The 19,573-nt window shown below is 39.8% G+C and overlaps 1 protein-coding gene across 1 annotated transcript in view; it reads left to right on the forward strand.

Moving 5' to 3' along the window:
• Positions 1-1,308: 1,308 nt before the first annotated feature.
• Positions 1,309-19,573, forward strand: part of MRPS16 (mitochondrial ribosomal protein S16) — a 207,468-nt gene continuing 189,203 nt past the window's right edge. The window contains exons 1-2 of the mRNA XM_044063059.1: positions 1,309-1,563; positions 13,672-13,710. Of these exons, the coding sequence (XP_043918994.1) occupies positions 13,698-13,710 (13 nt within the window). The 5' untranslated portion in view covers positions 1,309-1,563; positions 13,672-13,697. The remainder of the gene's footprint in view (positions 1,564-13,671; positions 13,711-19,573) is intronic.

Below are 19,573 nucleotides of genomic sequence, written 5' to 3' on the forward strand. Positions count from 1 at the left end.
CAAATGTCAAATTTTGCCGGCAGAATCATACCCACGGCCAGTACGAAGGACAGAATTTCACTTGTTTGCCTAAATAAAAGCTTATTCTTGTAGCATTTTAGTTGCTTATTCTGTTTCTTATAACATTTAGGTGTTTCAGATATAGAAAAACTGTTTTATATAACTCATCATCTTCTTTCGGCTGTTCCCCCCAGGGGTCGCCACAACAGATCAACTGTTTCCATTTCTTCCTGTCCTCTGCATCTTGCTCTGTCACACCAACCACCTGCATGTCCTCTCTCACCACATCCATAAACTTTATCTTAGGCCTTCCTCTTTTCCTATTACCTGGTAGCTTCATCCTTAGCATCTTTTTCCCAATATACTCAGCATCCCTCCTCAGCACATGTCCAAACCAACGTAATCGTGCCTCTCTGGCTTTGTCTCCAAAACTGTTTTATACAACTATTACATAAAATATAGGAAATCATTTTGTCCTAAAATCTCAGGACATTTGTCATTTTTACATTTTTTTTTTTTTTTGCAGGACACAGCTGTTCAAAGAGGGACTGTCCCTCGCAAAGTGGTAACCCTAAAACTGGGGCACATATGCAAAAGATGTCTACACTCAACCCAGGGAGATGTAGCTTCACCCAGTCACTCTTCTTCTCTACAATCTTTCCACTAGCAATGATTACATGCAGGACCTTTCACACATCAGAGTTCTAGTCCGCGTAAAAACAGTCATCCCTCCCGACTCTATAGAGATAACTGAGCTGCAAAATGACATTGGCTTTTCAAAATCTCGGGAAAATCTAAATGAAAAACTGTAACACTTTTAAGATACTGGCATGCACCTACAGAAAAAAAAATTAAAATGTACTACAGTCACAATCCAACTACATGCAGTTCAAAAGTCCCCTCCCATCACGATACAAGTAAATGTAATGCCGGTTCAGCAGCAGTCATTTTCAAGTGTTGCATTTATGTACAACAAACTGCGGGGAAACCATCGCTGAGGTGGCATTAAATCAGTTACAATCCACATATACTTACTTTTATTTTAAATGGTCGACTCGTAGTACGGGCAGCACCAGTTACGGGAAAAACGAAGAAAACGGAACAAAATGAAATTATGTGTTTCCCGAGGGGAACGTAAATACAACTGGAACTGGAAGTCTCCGAGCTAATTCGCAGTAAAGAGAAAGTGATTTGAGGGAAAGGGTGGCTATGTAACGCAGTAACTGTTGGGGAAAATAAATGATGTGATTGCTTTTAGGTAGTAGAGCTCAGACCTAACCGTGGACTCTCTCTTTAAACAGTGCATTCTTCGTAGTAAGCATAAACTAATCACTTTCCGCAGTGGAGCTCACTTTCCATAGGTTTCCAAGTGTTTAGTTAAGAAAAAAACTACAAGTCCAGAAGTACAGACGGAAGACGTTTCCTTTTCCTGGGTGGAGGTCAACACTATGGCTGCGCCTGTAGTACTGTGAATGTGTTGGTTTCATGTTCAAAAAAGAAGGGCAAATAGCTTTGTTTAAGTTCTTCAGCGGCAAAAGTGACATTTGTTACTGAATTTTGCAGGTATGTTTCTGGAGGTAGTTGATTTTTTCTTGACCTTCTGTTTTCCGGTAGGTGTCAAATATACTTTCCATGTGGTACGGACAACTGGTAACAAAAGTCATTTAATATTTGAGGTACTTTTTAGCAGTATTTTTTTGAAGATGCAGAAATGTTGCCTTAAACGATGCTTACTACTTTGTTGCCAGTGTTTTTCTTAATTTAGATGGAAGGTGTTTTCAGGTTTTTGTTTTGTTTGTTTTACTGGTGTATGTTGTTGTTTTTTATTGGTGCTAACGTATCACCGTGCATAGTTATGATCGTTCTTGCTGTATGTTGTTACTGTTATTCCTTTATTATTGACTGTTACTGTGATGTCATGTCATGTTTTACGTAGAGTTAATGGCGAGAATGAAGATGAGGACACGCCAGAACATATAGTAACAACGTGTAGACTTGAGACTTTCGTGGAGCATGTACTGCCATGGTAGATATGTGAGTGCGTATGGCAGTGGATGCCAACTTTGTGCCGCCCACTTAGCGCTGTACCCAGTGCACCGTAGAAGATGTCATGGTATTTTAGAGCACTACAGTATGTACACAAGCAAATGGTATTGTGTCTGTGACTTCTCTGGACCATCCATTGCCGTGGCAGTGATGAGATGATTTTCATTAATTGTTACATTTTCCCTTCTAGGTCCCCCAGATACATCCTCATTATTTCAAAAAGTTCCATTCCCACCTGTAAGTAATATTCCTTCCTGAAAGCTTTTCTTAGCTCCATAATTGTAGTTTTTGGTGGACTATGAATACATGCCAGTGTAATCTTCACCCTTGCCAATAGCCCCTTAATACCATACCATAAATCTACTGCTATTATCCATTTTCCCATCTTCTGACATTATTAAGACTCTTTTTTTAACGATTACTGCCCCCGATATTCTGCTGAATATCCACCCTGAAATCCTTACTTTATCAAATCCCCTTGCTTATTTCTTTCCAAGTGCGTCTTCTACAGCATTGCTATTCGTACATTGCATTTGTAAGTATAATTTAAAATTCTTACATTTTGTCTATACCTATAAGACCTTTTATGTTCCAAAATAATATGGATAGCATAGCCATTATGATAAGAAATTGTTGTTCCCACCTATTATACACAACAGCTTTTTTGAATGTGTATTTTCCAGCTTGTGTTATATGCACAAATGATGTTTGGCTAGTTGATCTTTTGTACAGATGTTCCTTCTCATCTCAGTTTGAACCTCTGTCACATTTTTAAGACTTACATTTTAGAACACTCCCTTAAACTATTAGCTTAGAAAATGCATCTTTAAAATTGAAGTATAACACTTCATAGGAACTGTTGCCCTCCTAGATGTGAAAAACATCTTGATTGCTTTCAGAAAGCATTAACTTTTAACCTTAAAGTGCACTGGCTAGGTTTAAATAAAACTAAATTGTATACTGTTCTATTAAATGGACTGATGTGTTAAGGCTGTTAAGTGAAGCTGCTATCTTTTATTCACTTCCAGTAATTTCAAACTTTATTATGGACCTGCTTGTACCTTTAAGTTTCACATTTCTGTAAGTAAACAGTGCACAGAACTCTCAAGATTAATTGCTTGTATGTGCAGCTAGCTCCTTTCCATGGAAGCATAAGAACGGAATGCACAGCTGCTTTCAACTGCAGACTTCTTAAACCCATTGAACATTTGTTAAAGGAAAAGGAAAACAAGTTAATATCATTGCATATGCATGAAACTTAACATTTCTCATAGGTTTCATTATTTTGTTGTATATTTAAAGCCTACTTGTTTTAGTTTAAGCCAAGGGTATTAAGCCAGACCTTCACCTATGGAAAAATGATGCAAAAATAAGGGAAAACATATGAACTCTGTATTATATAATCAGTGCTTTTGTACATACCATTCCTCACCCCAGTAGCCCAAGATTACAGTATATTAACTTAAACTTTATTTTGTCTAGCCTGCCTTCTCCTTTTTATCATTGTAATGCATATATTTCTAAAAACAAGTACCTGTTTACTTTAATTATTTTTATCAAATACAGCAATTATGAAAAGACTCACCCTCACCATCACATTTAAGATTCACCTTACTACAAACTGCACAAATCTGCTTTACTATATAACATTCAATTTATATCACAAAATGCTTTATAAAAATGCTATTAAGAACAAAATTGCCTCATACAAGAACAAAAAAAATGATTTACAGTTACTTTTTTCCACTCTTGGTGTCCTTATAAACATTAGTAACATAAAGGTAGGAATTTATGTTATTGATGCTTTCCATTTATTTACTAATTTCAGTGTTGCTTGTCTTCTTCCAGTTCATCTCAATCTCCCAACACCGGACTCTATTCAAGTCCAAGGTATTCCTTTATTTACTAATTTCAGTGTTGCTTGTCTTCTTCCAGTTCATCTCAATCTCCCAACACCGGACTCTATTCAAGTCCAAGGTATTCCCAATTCTTCTATCAATCATTTTTTTAACACTGGAAAATGTTTCACTGGAGAAGTCTCTCTGAGCTTTATTGTCAGAATAATGAAAAACAGAGTCCCCTTCAGGTTGATGGCCATATTTTGTTGGATAAACTTTTATATCTCCTTCTTAGCCTGTTCTGCATTAAAAAATGTGTTTGATCTTCCCGGAACAACTCTTCTGAAGAAAGCTGGATGCAGCAACTTAAATCCCATACCTGCCGCTTGACATTTCCTGATTGTTGGGATAAAATTGCTTCTCTTCTGCCTGGTGTACAGTGAATAATCATTTTCCACAAACACTCTACTGTCTCCAGTTTTGAATACTTTTCCTTTCTGCCACAGTTTTGTTAGGATCAACTCTTTCTGCTGGTATGATTCATATTTGTAAATATAGGGCATGGCTGCTTTTCTTGTACCTTGGTGTAGAGCTTAAACGTGATATGTCCTTTCAATTAACAAAGCAGCTGTGAAACACCAGTGCAGTTGCTTATTTGAGCTTTCATAAAATTAAGTGTTTTCCTTCCATATTCTCCAGTATAGCAGAAAATCTCAAGTTTTCTCTGCGTTTTCTGTCTTTTAACACTTCTATTTTTTCAAACCTCTCTTGAAGTTTTCTACTCAGCCAGCCTTTAAATCATTTCATCCTCTGATTTTTTTTTGCAATATTATGAGTTCATCTGAATATCTAATTAAAGATTCTTCTATTTCCCAAACTTTTGTTATTTGAGTTGATATACTCCCTCAGTGTTTCATTTATTTTAATCAACTCTTTGAGTACATTTGATTTATTTTTCCTCTAAATTACTGGAAGACATCTCTTGAACAAAGCTCTGGAGTATGAACTGCTTTTTGCTGAACAGATGTAGGATTCTTAACAGTCAGTATTTTCTCTTCACCTTTTCTAGTTGAGTTTCTTTCAGGTTCTCTAAATTTCTTCTTTGCTGGTGTCCAGGCAGTGCCATTACTAGTCAGTAACTGAATTTTGCTCAAACTGGCAGAATTGCTTGCTCTTATTTCTCATTTTTATCACAATGGGAATGCTGAAATTAAGCTGTTGATCAGTGTACAGCCATCTTGGAAGTCTGTTCAATGTAGTTATCAAACGATCGTTGCTTAACAGCAATCTTTCTAAACTTACCGATATTATACAAATACTGCCTTACTTTCTATTTGATATTTAACCATTTTTTCTCTACTTGTTGTTATGAGATCCCCCATATTCTATAATACTTTAATAAGAATTATTTAGAGAGACTGTCAAAAGTTACTTCTTAACCATATGTCTTTTTGCTTTTATTTCTACCTAATTTTTAAATTCCATTTTCATTTTATCCCACTAAGCAAGCTATTTCTTTTGAAGACATTTCTGTCTTAAATAATTCTCAAATAATTTCCACTATCAATTCATTAAATTATTCTCTTTATTAGATGGGACAGGGGCTTCATGTAGAGTCAGCAAAGGTAATTTCAGCGAATGAAAAAAAAAAATCAATAATTTTTTTACAGGGGGAAGCCCTGCCCACAGCTCCCATGTGGGGTGACACCCACCCCCCATTCTTATGTATATACCCACTCCAAAGTCACAAGAGTGGTGGAAAAAAAAAACACAATTGTTACTGTCAGCTAAAGTCATTTTGGCGAACAGCACTCTGTTTTTTTTTGCGTTCACTGAAATGATGTTGAATAACAGGATGTGCTCCTCTGGGAAAGCACCAGTGTGTTATTTTTACTTCATTGTCCTGCATTTTTACCTTGGTTTTTATTGGTGCATTGTCTGAAACCGTTACTGGATATGTGTCAAAGCTTTCAATTAATTACATGTTCCTTTGAAATATGACTTCTATCCAGTTTATTCTGAGGATGCCTGTGAAGTCGCTATGGAGTGGTGATAAGAGATTTTGATTAAAATTTGCTAATAAAATGAGATTTTTTTTGTACACAATATATGATGATGTATGCTTATTAGATAGAGATGTTTATTGTGGTCTGTGTGTTTTAGTGATGATTAAGTAGCTAGTTAGGATGCAGATTGGACACTGGATTTGCTTGCACTTTAATTTGCACCTTAAGATGGATTTTGAAAAGGAGTGTAAATGATTTGTTTTGCAGGCTACGTGTCTGTTACACTTTCAGATCTTGACAGCAGTTAACAATGCTTATGCTGAATCATGTGAATTAATAGACCTTTGCACCACTGGCATGTCTAATCATTGCTTATGATGTTGCATAGGAACATACTAAGCAAACAGTCACAGGGACCATAAGATGTCTAGCCATGTATACTTGTAAGCAGAGCCAGATCATGGTCAAATAGGGCCATAGGTGAAGTAATGGACCTGCCTCCACCCCACCCCCTGCAGCCATTCCAGTGTCCCATTACTCGACCCCCACTTCCATTACCTCTTTTCTTTACAAAGATTAGAGATTTGGATTTTATTTAAAATACTTGTATTCACTGAAAAATGTATCTGGCCAGTGGCAGATTGTATACTTTGCCCCCTGCACACATTTTTAGGATTATGTATAAATACATGTGTCCTTTGAGTCGCCTTCCTGATCGTTTTAAAATTATATTTCTTGTTTAATACAGTGGGTTTTAAATTGTGTAGCCTTGAACATTTTTCCAGAACCAATATAAATATTTTTTTGTTTATCCATTATTGACTGAGTTAGTCCCACTAGGCTAGTAGCTTTTCAGGGGAGACCCGAGGTGATATTTATATTACTAGGGGAAATGTGGCCAGGGCACCGAGGAACTTCCCCTACTTTCTCTGATAGGTGCCATGTGATCTTTTACATTTGAGCTGCTTAATGTGTCATCTGAAGGATGACACACTGTGGGAGTGCAACATCCTCTTATGCTGCACTGCAGTGTTAGCAATTCATTTACCTGATTGGGGAATGGAACCCACATCCTTCTGCAGCAAAGGCAAGTGTGCTACCTGTTGCTCCACTGACACTGTGAATAATAATGACAAAAGAAAGGTATTTTCATCCACAGAGGGCCCCCCCCCCACAAACAGTTATAGACATGTTGTTGACTTGAGTACAACCCTTATTGTTATGAAGAAATGAAGTAATTTACATGCATGTTATTGGTAGTGTTCGATGAACTAAATGAAATTGTATAAATAACACTAGCGTCTTGACTATAAAATCCAGCTATGCATAACACAGTTTAGAGTATTTATGAGAGCATAAGAAATATTAACCGCCTGATAACATATGCTAAATCAGTATGCATAATCTCTACAGAAGTAAGTTATCTAAATTATTCCACGTTAGAGACCAATCACTGGTTCAGAGGTTGTTGCTTCATTTTCAAGTGCAATGTCTGATGCCCATGAAGAATAAATTAAACAGGTTACATTAAAAAAATTGTGTGCTGGTGATATTGCTATAAAATTTCTTGAACTAGATCAGCTGTGCAATGGGGAATAGCTCACAAACAACTGGTTCATAGTTACTAGGCATTCTATGCTGGAGACAATTAAGGAGCCTACCCCAAAGTCTTCACTGTTCCAAAGCACTGTCTGGTTAAGTGACTTGCTGGATGTCACACAGTAGGTAACTGAAGGTGAAAAAATTCAAACTCTGCACCCTTGCTACAAGAAGCAGCTGATCAATAAGGTATGGTACTAGGCTGTCGGCCCTAGGGCCTATACAAGCCTAGCCATAACAATTCCTTGGCTATTTCTTCCCACACTATTTACTTCCCTGGACCCCTGTCTAGCAGGGCAACTGACGTGATCCCTGGGGTGAATTTCCTTTCTCCCATCCGGTCATCAAGGTTCCTTTTGAAGAGGGCCAAAGAGGTGCTCTGCTTGACATGTATGGGCAGTCTGAGTCTGGAGAGTCTCTGGGTCAAGAACCTATCCCTCCAGCATGTTTTGTTTATTCTGATGACAAGGTTCAGATCTGTGGAGCGTGTGGCTCTGAGGGATTGGGATTTCTTTAAGTGTAGCATCTCCAACAGCTCTGGGTTTGACGTGGCCTTGTATGTTAAGCAGAGATCGCCTCGGAGTAGACGATATCAACAAGTGTGTAGCTGGAGTTTTTTAAGGCGGTCAGCATAGGGCATCTGCTTTAGGCCTGTGATTCTTTTAGTGAGGTATTTCTGCGGCCTTTCCAGTTGTTGCTGATGTCTAAGCCAGTCACAAGCGGTGTCCCACAGGGCTCAGTTCTGGGACCCCTCTTGTTTGGCATTTATTTTTCCGAGGTACAGGCAAACATAGGAGGATTGTGGCTGACAAAGTTCGCAGATGACTGCAAACTGGGCGCCATAATTGATACTCCAGCGGACACAAGCATCCTTCAGAGAGGACTCCTAGAAACGGATAATTGGTGCCAGAGCCATGGCCTTAAGCTTAACGCCAAAAAATGTATAGTCATACCCTTTGGGAAAAACAAGGTACCCACAAATTACCACATAGGTGGTAATCCATTAAGTACGGAAGAGGTAATCGGGGACCTAGGGACCCAGGTTGACAGTAACCTCTCATTTGACACTCACATTGCCAAAGTGGTTAGGAAGACCTTCTATATTGCCCACCTTATCATGAAGGGTTTCCCATCTAGATCAAGAGAGGTCATTGTGCCCCTGTACTCATCTCTTATTAGGCCAATGATTGAGTACAATGCCCCATTTGGGATGTATCTTACCCGACACATGCAGCAGTTGGAAATACCCCAAAAGTTCCTCACCAAGAGGATAAAGGGTCTTAAACATATGCCATATGCTGCCCGACTGAAAAAAACTCCAGCTCTATTCAGTCGCATACCGCCTACTCAGAGGTGACCTGTGCCTAACGTACAAGGCTATGTCCAGTCCGGAATTAATGGACATGCTTCACCTCAAAAAATCCAAATCCATCAGAGCCACGAGAGCAAGGGACTTAAACCTCAACACAGAAATAAATAGGACGTGCTGGAGGGACAGATTTCATAACCCAGAGGCTCCCTACACTCTGGAACAGTCCATGTTAGGCAGAGCCCCTCACTAACTCTTACTCTATTCAAGAGAAGTCTTGACGAGTGGATGGGAGATCGTAGGTTTACCCCAGGGGTCATCTCTGTGTCACTACTAGACAGAGGCACAGTAAACTAAACCCTAAATGGGCGTAGTATTCTCATCCTAAGGGGTGGTGAAAGCCACACACACTCTGGCTAGGCTTATAAATGCCCTAGGGCAGATAGCCTAGTACGAACCTATGAACCTATGAACATACCAAATGGGGCGTTGTATTCTATAATGGGTCTAATGAGGGATGAGTACAGTTGGACAATGACTTCCTTTTTTCTGGATGAAAAGCCCTTGGTGATGAGGTGTGCTATTGTAGCGATGTGGTTATTGAAGGTGAGACCACTGTCCGCCTGTGTCCCTAAGTCTCTTATCACACTTTCGGTGTTTAATGTACTGCCACCTATGTGGTAATTCACGGGTACATGTTTTTTTCCAAAGGGGATAACTATACATTTCTTGGCATTGAGCTTGAGCCCATGGCTCTGGCACCAAGCATCTGTTTCTGTAAGGCCCTTTTGTAGAGTATCGACATAATTTGGGGATGCAATAATGGCTCCCAGTTTGCAGTCATCTGCAAACTTTGTTAGCCAGAGTCCCTTAGCGTTGGCCTGTACTTCAGAGAAGTAGATGCCAAACAAGAGAGGTCCCAGGACTGAACCCTGAGGTACTCCACTTGTCACTTGTCTGGAGCTGGATTTGGAGTCAGCTACTTTTAGTGTGGGTTCTGTCAGTAAGCCAGTTGGCAACCCATCGAGTGACGTAGGGATTAATTCCCAGCTTAGTAAGTTTATCTATGATTCCAGAGTGGGGGATGGTGTGAAAGGCCTTGGCGGGGTCCAGGTAGGCTGTGTGGACTGCCTTACCCTCGTCCACGGCTCTGGAGACTTGATTCGAAGAAGTCAGTCAGGTTCAGGAAACAAGATCGGCCATTCACAAACCCAGACTGGGTGGGGTCCAGTGTTTTAAGGTTGCCAATGAATTTGTTTATAAGTTCCATGATAATACGTTCCATGGCCTTGAAGATCAGGCTCGTCGGAGTGATGGGGCGGTAGTTCCGGGATCCAAGGTGGATCCCCCCCTTGTGGAGTGGGATAACTGTAGCTGTGCGCCACTCAGTGGGCATGAAGCCTGAGGTGAGGGTATGATTAAACATGACACTTAGTTGAGGTGCCAATTCATTTTGTAGCTCATGTAGTATACAGCCCGGGATGTTATCTGGTCCTGTGGATGCTGTATTCTTAGTTTTGAAGAGTGCGTTTTTTACCTGTGTGCCCATTATTACTGGAATTTGGTAATCTTCCGGTATTGAGATGGGCCATTTAAGGGGTGAGAGGGGGGTGAAGTTGGCAGTGAATCGATCTGCCAGGATATTGACAATATCCTTGGGATCAGTATATTTAATGCCATTCTGTTGTAGCTCAGAGCAGATCTGAGCATTGCCATTCAGATTCTTGACATGGTTATAGAATGCCTTGTGGTTGTCTTTGGAATCTGTGGCAATTTTATTTTTGTAACTAGCTTTGGAGGATTTTGAGGGATCTTGGCTTCTTACTGAGGCTGGTAAGGGAGTTATTTGTATCCTGGGATATTCCTCTTTGCTGCAACAGTTTCTTCCTTTTGTTGTAAAGTTTGTTTATGGCAGGGGACCACCAGATTGGCTTCCTTTTTTTGGAGGAGAGCATCTTGGTGCTATTTGGGATGGCACAATTCATGCATGAGTGGATGTGCTCATACAGTGCCTTAGTGTAGGTCTCAGCAGTCGAACTTTCAGTTCCCATCTGCATGGGTGTCATGAAGTTTGTAACTTCTGACTTGAGTAGCATGAAGTTGGCTTTGGAGAAGATTTTTTTGGAGGTTTCTTTACTGGGGGGTGGGATGTGGATGTTAAGGGTGATTAGCTTATGGTCTGACCTGACCAACGAGGGGGTGACCATAGGTGTGGAGCATCAATTTCCCATGTTGGTAATGACCAGGTCTAGGATATTGGAGACCCTGGGGCTATGGATTAGTTGATCCAGGGCATTGGAATTTATGAATTCCAAGAACCGTTGGGCAAAGGTGTTGGTACACTAGTAGTTTTCCCAGTTAATGGCAGGGTAGTTGAAATCCCCCAGTGTTAGGGTGTTTGGTTGTATATTAATATTTTCCAGTATGTTTAGAAAGGTGTAGTGAGAATCTTGGGGGGTAAAGTTGGAGCTTTAGTCCTCTGCACTAACTGTCAAAGTAGCAGTTTTTAACTAAATGTTGAAATCCTTTGCAATTTGATCTTCTAGAGAAGGCTGTATTACAGTAATATATAAGATGGAGGCTGAAGATCAGATGGTTGTGGTCATCACTCCATATAATACAGACTATTTGACCGTATAAATGTAAACCCCTTTGAAATTGTTGGAGGCCGTAAAGAAGATGCTGCAAAAATATTACTAAAATGCAAGATGTTTAGACTGTTGCACAATCCTGGTCTATTAATGAATTAATACATTCTTTAGTGCAATGAATAAAGCAAAACAATTAAAAGACTACATAAATACTGCAGGAGCTTTTGTTCTACAACCCTTAAGTCATGCAAAAAATCAGAAATAATACTGCATACAGCTTATTTTTTTTGGAGGGGGCTATATGCTTGTAGGGCACCTACATTTTATTTTTGACCTTCCTTTTGTCTTCTCTGTCATTAAGAATAGATATCCCATATGGCATTACTCAGTACAGGTCTGACCTATGTGAGAGTTAATAATACAACGTACACCTCTTAACACCAACAGATCATGGAAAAAAATATGCAAAGTAATGAATCAGGACCATTCCAGCCATACTAATATCCCGTTATTTTGCTTGGCTGTCTCTTCCCAATTCATAAACACTGATCAGTGTACTTACTGTTTTTTTTCTTTACTTTTACAGTTATCACAGATATATGGATTTAATTTGCAACTTTTATTTCATATTTTACAGAAAAATACTTGACAGACATTTTCTAAATAAAACAAAACACTCTTGCATTGAAAACACTTGACATGAGAAGTTAACCTTTCTTCCCTTGAAAGTCAAATTTAGTGAAAATGCATCTGGCAACCCATTAAAACTATAAGAGATGTGCTATTGTTGGAACTCAAATAGCATATAGTAAAGTGCTAATTAGCATCTATGTTAAGGGTTTAGAAACTGAAAAGACAAACGTGTAGCACATTTCCTACCGGCTTGTGACAGCCCATGGGACATAAGCATCTGTTTTTCAGGAACAGCCCAGGAGTACTGTCCGGTGAAATAAATTGACAGTATCTTAGGCAAATGAAGGCCAAGGGAATCAAGCCATATATTACAGTAAGCAGCTGTTAAACTGGTCATAGCCTTAGTCATTTGCACTAAGTGCTACATAACTGTTGTAGTCCAAATGACAAAATTGTATGATTTTGTGACTGACATTGACAACCTGTAATCATCGATACATATTTAAAAAAAAAAAAGGAAGAGGAGGCCTGGCAGGTGGTGTGGAGCATTAAGCTTCTGCTTTCTATAGTAGTGGTCTAGGGTTTGATTCTGGCCAAATTACTTAAATAGGCAATGTCCGTAAGTGGGGCATTTTGCACACACATTCCTACCTTTCCGTGAAACACTCACATTCTGCTGCTGCAATAAGTGTGTCTGTCTGCCAAATCACCCGTGTTCTTGCTGCTGCAGTACAATCTCTCGTTTGTCTGTCAAATCACTCATGCAGATGTCCAGACATGTGCTTTTAACATGCTTTCGCCCAGATCATTAAAATTTTTCATTGTATGAGCAAAAAACAGAACATTTTTATGTTAAAAAGGAAGTATTTTGTAAAAGGGATTTTTTTTTAAACTTAGACTGGGAGTGGGCCCCCTGTAGGCAACAGGGCTTAGGCAGCTGCCTAAGTCAACTAATGCTGGTAAGCTGATAGACTTAAAAGTTTTTGACACCTTTTTTCAAGCACTTAAAATGGTGCTCACATCCAAAGTTGAGTAGGGGTATATGTGACAATCCTGATGTAAATTTGTGTACTCAATCCAAATGTACTCCTTGTAAACTGCTTTCCTTGATTTTCTGTGTTGTGGTTCAGAATGGTACAGTAGATTATTTTAACTCTTACAGTATTTTATTCCTGTTCCTAGTGGCTTGTGTTCACTTGTTGTTTTACTTGGGTAATTTCATTTATTTGGGGGAGGCCATTTTATTTTCTGTTATTACTTAAGTAAAAACAATTGAAATCATTAATTCATTAAGTAAAAATATTGAAGTCCATCCATATTGGAGGATTATGTATGTTTTTCCAACTTGGGTCCTATCTTGTTTCACTTTTCAGGACTCTGACTTTTAATTCTTGTTATAAAAAAAATCCATTTTAGATTTTGATCCTTTATTTGCTGTGAAGTAGTTGGTTGTTTTGATGTTATAGTAGACTTGCCGTTGATAAACTAGTTTATAGAATGTCTTAAATAGTTATACTTTAGCAGACCTTCACATGTGAGACAAAGTAGACTGGTAAAGGATCTCTGAATATTAAATATTTGATATGTAAACTAGGTATAATTTGGTTGTAGCTTTTAAATCATACATTGTTTTTTTTCTGTTTTTATAGGTTGGTGACATTAAGAGAAGATAAGCATGGTGCATCTCAGTAAGTTTTTTTGTCTTTTACAACTTTAAATCTAGCATCCATAATGAATTGGAAGTGGCATACCTTTAAGATGCATTTCTAGAACTGTTAATACATCTACCCACTGCCAAGAATATTGCAGCACATATTAGTGATATAATGTTTTGTAGTATGAAATTTGATATAAATAACAGTCTTATTTCATCCTGTCCATCTGATTCTCTTTGTTGGAAAAGGGCTGCTCATAGGATCTGATCCTGCAACTTTTTTACTGCTCCAAGCCTCAGGCTCCTTCAAAAAAAAAAAACCCAAATTGACCCTGTCTTCACTCCTCCCTCAGATCTCATTTGGCACTTTCAACAGGGAATCTGATCTTCATTTCAGCTAAGTGCTTTCTTTGTTTATTCAGCTATAAATCTCTTTCTTATTTTATCCTTTTGTCCACTCTCCTTATTTCTATCTGTTCTTTAAAAAAAAAAAGAAGACTACTTAATATTTTTGCCTGTTCTAAACTTCTTCAGCTCCTTCAGTGGCTACAAACTTGGTGGTCACCTTATTCATTTCCCTGTAGTTTTTGGCTGAGATAATTTCTTCTGTGGTGGTACTACTTTTTGCTGTGTTAATTGCATCTAGTATATTTAGTTATTTCTCTGTTTGGCAATTGAGTTGTTGAGGTAAGTCATGGGGAATAGCTTCAAAAAAGGTGGCCACAGAATCCTGTGACAGGACACTCACAATGTCAGCATGGTGTGCCTGGGGGCTAGGTTATCTCACTGTGGACTGTTCTACATGAAGTGCCTTTAAACTACACTTCTTGGCCAAGTGAGTAAGTTTATTTAAGCTTATTTACTGGGTGGGTGTGCTGATCCATACTGACCAATTTCAGGCACGGCCCAGAGATTTTGAAAGGTTTACATCCTTCTGATTCTTCTAAGGATAAGGCTAGAGAAAATGGCAAAGAAAAGATGGGGAAACAGAGAAAAAGAGGGAGTGAAAGAAAGAAAAGAAAATTGGAGAACCTAGGTGCACTTATGGAACCAAATATATTCATTTATATCCCCAGCTCTGACCTCGATGAATTCTGTATCACAAAGGCTAGACTCTTCCTGTAAATAAAGCTGAGTGTTATTAAAGACCCATCTCCAAAGAAGACGCACAGTAGACATTCTTCTGAAAGAGTCATCCAGAGTAGTTCTACCCATCCTCTCCAGATTCTTCCTCCGGTAGACCAAGTCTTCTCAGAGGACATCCAGATAGGATTGGGACTGAATGGTGAGAAGGCTCAGATTGAGATGGGTGCCATCCTGTCTAGATCTGTCTCTTGGGTGGATCAGTTGTCCCAATGTTGTTTGTCATAGCTCTTTTTCCTGTCTCTGAATTGGTGGATTCAGAGCCAATATGATATCCGGAGCCTGACTACTTGATGCCTCTCGATGTGGACACATCGATGCAGACTAATGTGCAGTCAACTCATTTTAATGCTGAAACGTTTTGGCATTGATGGAGTCTTGTAGCAGGCAGCTCAGAATAAACTTTCAGCACTGTCCCCCCTGCCACCTGCTTGGCACCATTTTCGGTGTCTGAGTCTTCATTGTGTATGGTGGTGCCTCGGATCTCTGTCTTAGAGCCATTTGCATCTTTGGTGTTGCTGATCCTTTCTTTGGTGACTTTTACATTCACTTCAGTGGTGATAGATACATATCTATTTGGGGGATCCCACTGCCAGCATACTCTGCATCATTATTTTTTTAGAAGAGGATAGTCTCCTCCTCAGAATTGTAGAAGTCCCATTGACATTGGTTCCAGCCCCTGTTACCCTTCAGTCAGAACTTCAGTCTTCTTGTCATACCTCCTGTGGGCAGAACAGACCAGAAAGCCCCGAAGAGCCTCCTCCTTAAGTGCAAGTTGAGTCCTCTGGTGATTCTAATGAGCCTCCACCTGATGTACACTAGAAGTGGATGTGCAAAAGAAGGCACATTAACTCCCCTATAATGTCTCTAGCACCTGACACCGATTTGGGTGTTGGAGGCACTAAATTCAGTGAAATCCTCAAACTGCACCACAGGGAGTCTTGACCCATTCACATGCCTTCTCAGGATAAAGAAGTGTTATTTGAGGCCTTCTGGACTGCACCCTCTGTCTCGTAGGTGTTACCTGCTGCAGACAGCCTAACTTCATGGCCAGGGAGAATGGCTGGGATCTGAATACACAGAGGCAGGCCCTGGAAAGTCTGACAGGGTCCTTCACCCTCCTAAGGATAGGCAGCATTGGAACAAGGGCCTTTGGTGGACTTCTGTATTGTACTGGCAGCCACCAAGGTAGAGCTGTCAGATTATATAGTGGCTGTCTACCTGCCGAATAAGGAATCCCATGTAGTGAACAGGATGGGGAAGCACACCTAGACATTGTACACATTTGCCCTGAGGGCATTAAATTATATTACCCACTTGAATCGCTTCAAAAGAAAAATAGAAAAAAAAAAACCTCTGGACTTTTTGAGAAAGCCAGACACTTCAGAGTCCAGAAAGCAGGTTGAAAATACTTCTACAGTCTCAAGATGCTTCTATGTAAATTGGCCAGTGGAGCAGCAATAGAGTTTGCTTCAGGTATAACCATGAGATTTCATGCTTGGCTGTGCCTTTATAATTCTGTGGACAATTTTAACGCATTCTTTATCAGTACCTCTTAGAATGGAGCCTCACTGCTTATTACCAAAGTCAGAGAAAAACTGCAGAAGAATGAGCAGGTAGGAAAGGTGTTGTCTGCCTCAAAGCTTGTATAACAGGAATCGAAAGGGATTCCAAGCTCTATGGTTCAGCATCAATCCTTTGACTCTTCCAACAGGGTTAGCTAATGCAACCCCCCTACCTTTAATGGATGCCTCACCAGAGACAAAGTTGGTCCACAGAACCAAGGATTTAGAGGCCCCCTCTCAGGGAAACCACCTAAAAATTCCGTAAGACTTACCCAAGATGCTCTCTTCTGTAGGTAGTCAGTGGTCATTTATTTTTCCATTCAGCTGTGTGGATGGCCATCACCTAGGGCACTGAATAAAGAGTATCATATCCAGAGCAGAACAGTAGTATTTTCTTACTGTCCCAGTCTAACAGTCTTTGCCATTTCCAAGTGTTCCATGGACCCCATGAACATAGAGCTGCACAAAAAGAGCTGTGCTACTCTCTTGGAAAAAATAGACATCCAAGAAGTGCTATTGGATCAGAGATGGTGCAGGGTCTATTCAAGATTATTTTGGTGCAAAGAAAGATGAGTACCTCAGGCCAGTCCTAGATTTCAGTGGCCTAATCCAGTTCGGATGGTCAGAGTGCAAGTGATATTGCTGTGTTTAAAAGCAAAATGACTATATGTGCTTTTTAGACTTCCAGGATGCCCACATCTGTTGAGATCAAACTTTCCAAAGAGTCTGTGAGGTTTCTGTGTTTCTGTAAAGGAGCCCCTCATTATCAGTTCAGATCCCTGTTCTTCATTCACACCACAGCCCCCCAGGTGCTCCTAAGTACATGGCAGTATTCACAGCTTATCTGCAACTAAGTAATTTTTCTCTATCAATTGGCTTCTATCCCTTACATTGACGGAATTCCTAATCATTACCAGATGACTGTCTTCAGCTAAGCTTATCCTTGGGTATCTTAGTAAATCACAAGGTCCCAGCTATAGTCCACTGATTTGAATAGATTTTATAGGCTTTTCGTATGGGTACAACAACTTTCATTTTGACTCTTCCAAGCAACAAACTGAAATTAAGAGCAATATATTCTGTGCTGGATCGACAATCTCATGGTCTCTCACACTTGCCTATAACATGTCCTTTTCAATGGACATTAATTGTACAGTGGTCTCAAATTTCAGATACTTTGAATGCTCCATTTTCATGACACAAATTTGCAAGCAGCATCTGCATTGATAGCTGAGCTCCTGACCGTTTCCATGTGGAGACCTTTTATCTTACCTAAACTGCCAGCAACAGTTACCACATACACCTCCTCCCTGTCTGTTTGGGAAAGGTAAAAGGTCTACACATGGAGGGACATTACAAAGGGGAAGTGGCGCAAAGGTTGTGGACAAATTTGTAGACCAGTTTTCTTATAAACATCCTGGAAATGAGGGCAGTCCTCCTAGTGTTGCAAGCCCTTCAGGAATTCCTTCCTCCAGGAGAGAATAGTCAGTCAACACATTGATTTGTGTGCTACTTCAAGCAAGAAGGATTCAAATCTTAACCCCTTTCTAGAGAAGCCATGAGAGTGAGGCAGAGGATGATTGTTTTGCACCACTTTCTAATATCAGCACAAATCCAGGGAAAGTCAGCTGTCTAGCAGACAGGCTCAACAGGTCTATATTAATGCCTCATGAGTGGTATCTCAATCCTACAGTAGCACAACCTATCTCCAGCTGTTGGGGTGGGGCCAGTCCTGCTGTGATCTTTTTCTCCCCATCTAACACAAAATACAGCATCTTCTTTGCTCCGATCCCTCCAAAGGGACAGTCCTGAAGAGATGATGTAGTCCGTTAATGCCCTCCATCTCCTTTTCCTCCACTTCCCTTTGATAACTGAATTTCTACAGAAACTTTCTGTATGCAAAGCAATAGTAATTCTTATTGCACCATTCTGGTTTAGGCAGTTCTGGTTTGCCTTGCTGAGGTCTCATTTAGGAAATCGGCCAAGGCTTCTAGGTCCAAAACTGAACCCGTTATCCCATTCAACCAGCCATTCTCACCAGGACATTAATTTGTTCAAACTATCTGAATGGTTTCAACAATTCCATTGATGGTCAAAGGATCTTGCCCTATCCTGGAGTATAGTTTGAATATTATCTATATATCAGAAAGAATCCACAAGTCCAAATTTACAAGACAAAAAGAAGCACTTTCTCATGTGGGATTCAAACAAGGACTAGACCCCTTTTCTGCCTAAGCCCTGTTTGTTCTCTGTTTCTGTCTCTCTCTGTTTCATGTCGACTATTAAAGTCCAGTGTGCATACATTTCTAACTTTCCCATTTGCTTCTTTTCCTCTTCACTTGCGGCTCACAAATAGTGCAAAGTGTTTTGAAAGAGACCTTTCTCTTATGTCCCCCTGTCAGAGATCTGGCACCAGCTTGGGACCTCAGTTTTGTGCTAGAAATGTTAACCCCTTTGAGTTAGCATCATCTGCAGACCTAAAATATCTTTCATGGAAACCTCTGCTTTTTTTGCAGACATTACTTCAGCAAGATGGATTTGAGTTTCAAAATCAATCCTCTTCATCTGGTATCTGACTAACCCCCTTTCATTCCAAAAGTGCCCTGTGAAAACAACTTTAAACAACTTCTTCATCCCCCACTGTTCTTTCTGAGCCGTAATAACAAAGGAGAATACCTGCTGCTCGTGCTAGATATTCATACAACTACTCTTCTACGTTCACAAAATCACACCAGTAAGAAAAGATTCCCATTTGTTTGTGTATTTTTTTCTTCTTCCAGACTAACAAGTCTCTATAACCTTGTCCAGTTAACTTTTTTAACTTTGATTTTTGCATACTTTTTTAGAAACAGATCCTTGCCTTCCATACTGAAAGTTCATTGCACCAGGTCAGTATTAGCTTGTACAGCATTCTTCAGCATCACTTCAGTGGATGAAATGTGTGCAGCAGCAATGCAGTTTATATTGCATTCCTTGCCAAACATTGTAAATTGGATATGATTTCTAGATCCAGAGCCTCCTTTGGAGCTACCATCCTTAAGGATATCTATGATTCCACCCAGGAGAAATGGGTAGCTTGGGATCCTGTCCTACAAGTCAGATGAAACAGGATGAAGTAGGATATGGGAGTTATATACTTGCCATGACACTGGATCCTTTTCATCTTTTTCTTTCCTGAGAGAGATTTTC

The sequence above is a fragment of the Protopterus annectens genome, chromosome 2.part1, assembly GCF_019279795.1.
Source record: "Protopterus annectens isolate FY-2018-M chromosome 2.part1, PAN1.0, whole genome shotgun sequence".
In the NCBI taxonomy this organism is placed as follows: Eukaryota; Metazoa; Chordata; order Ceratodontiformes; family Protopteridae; genus Protopterus; species Protopterus annectens.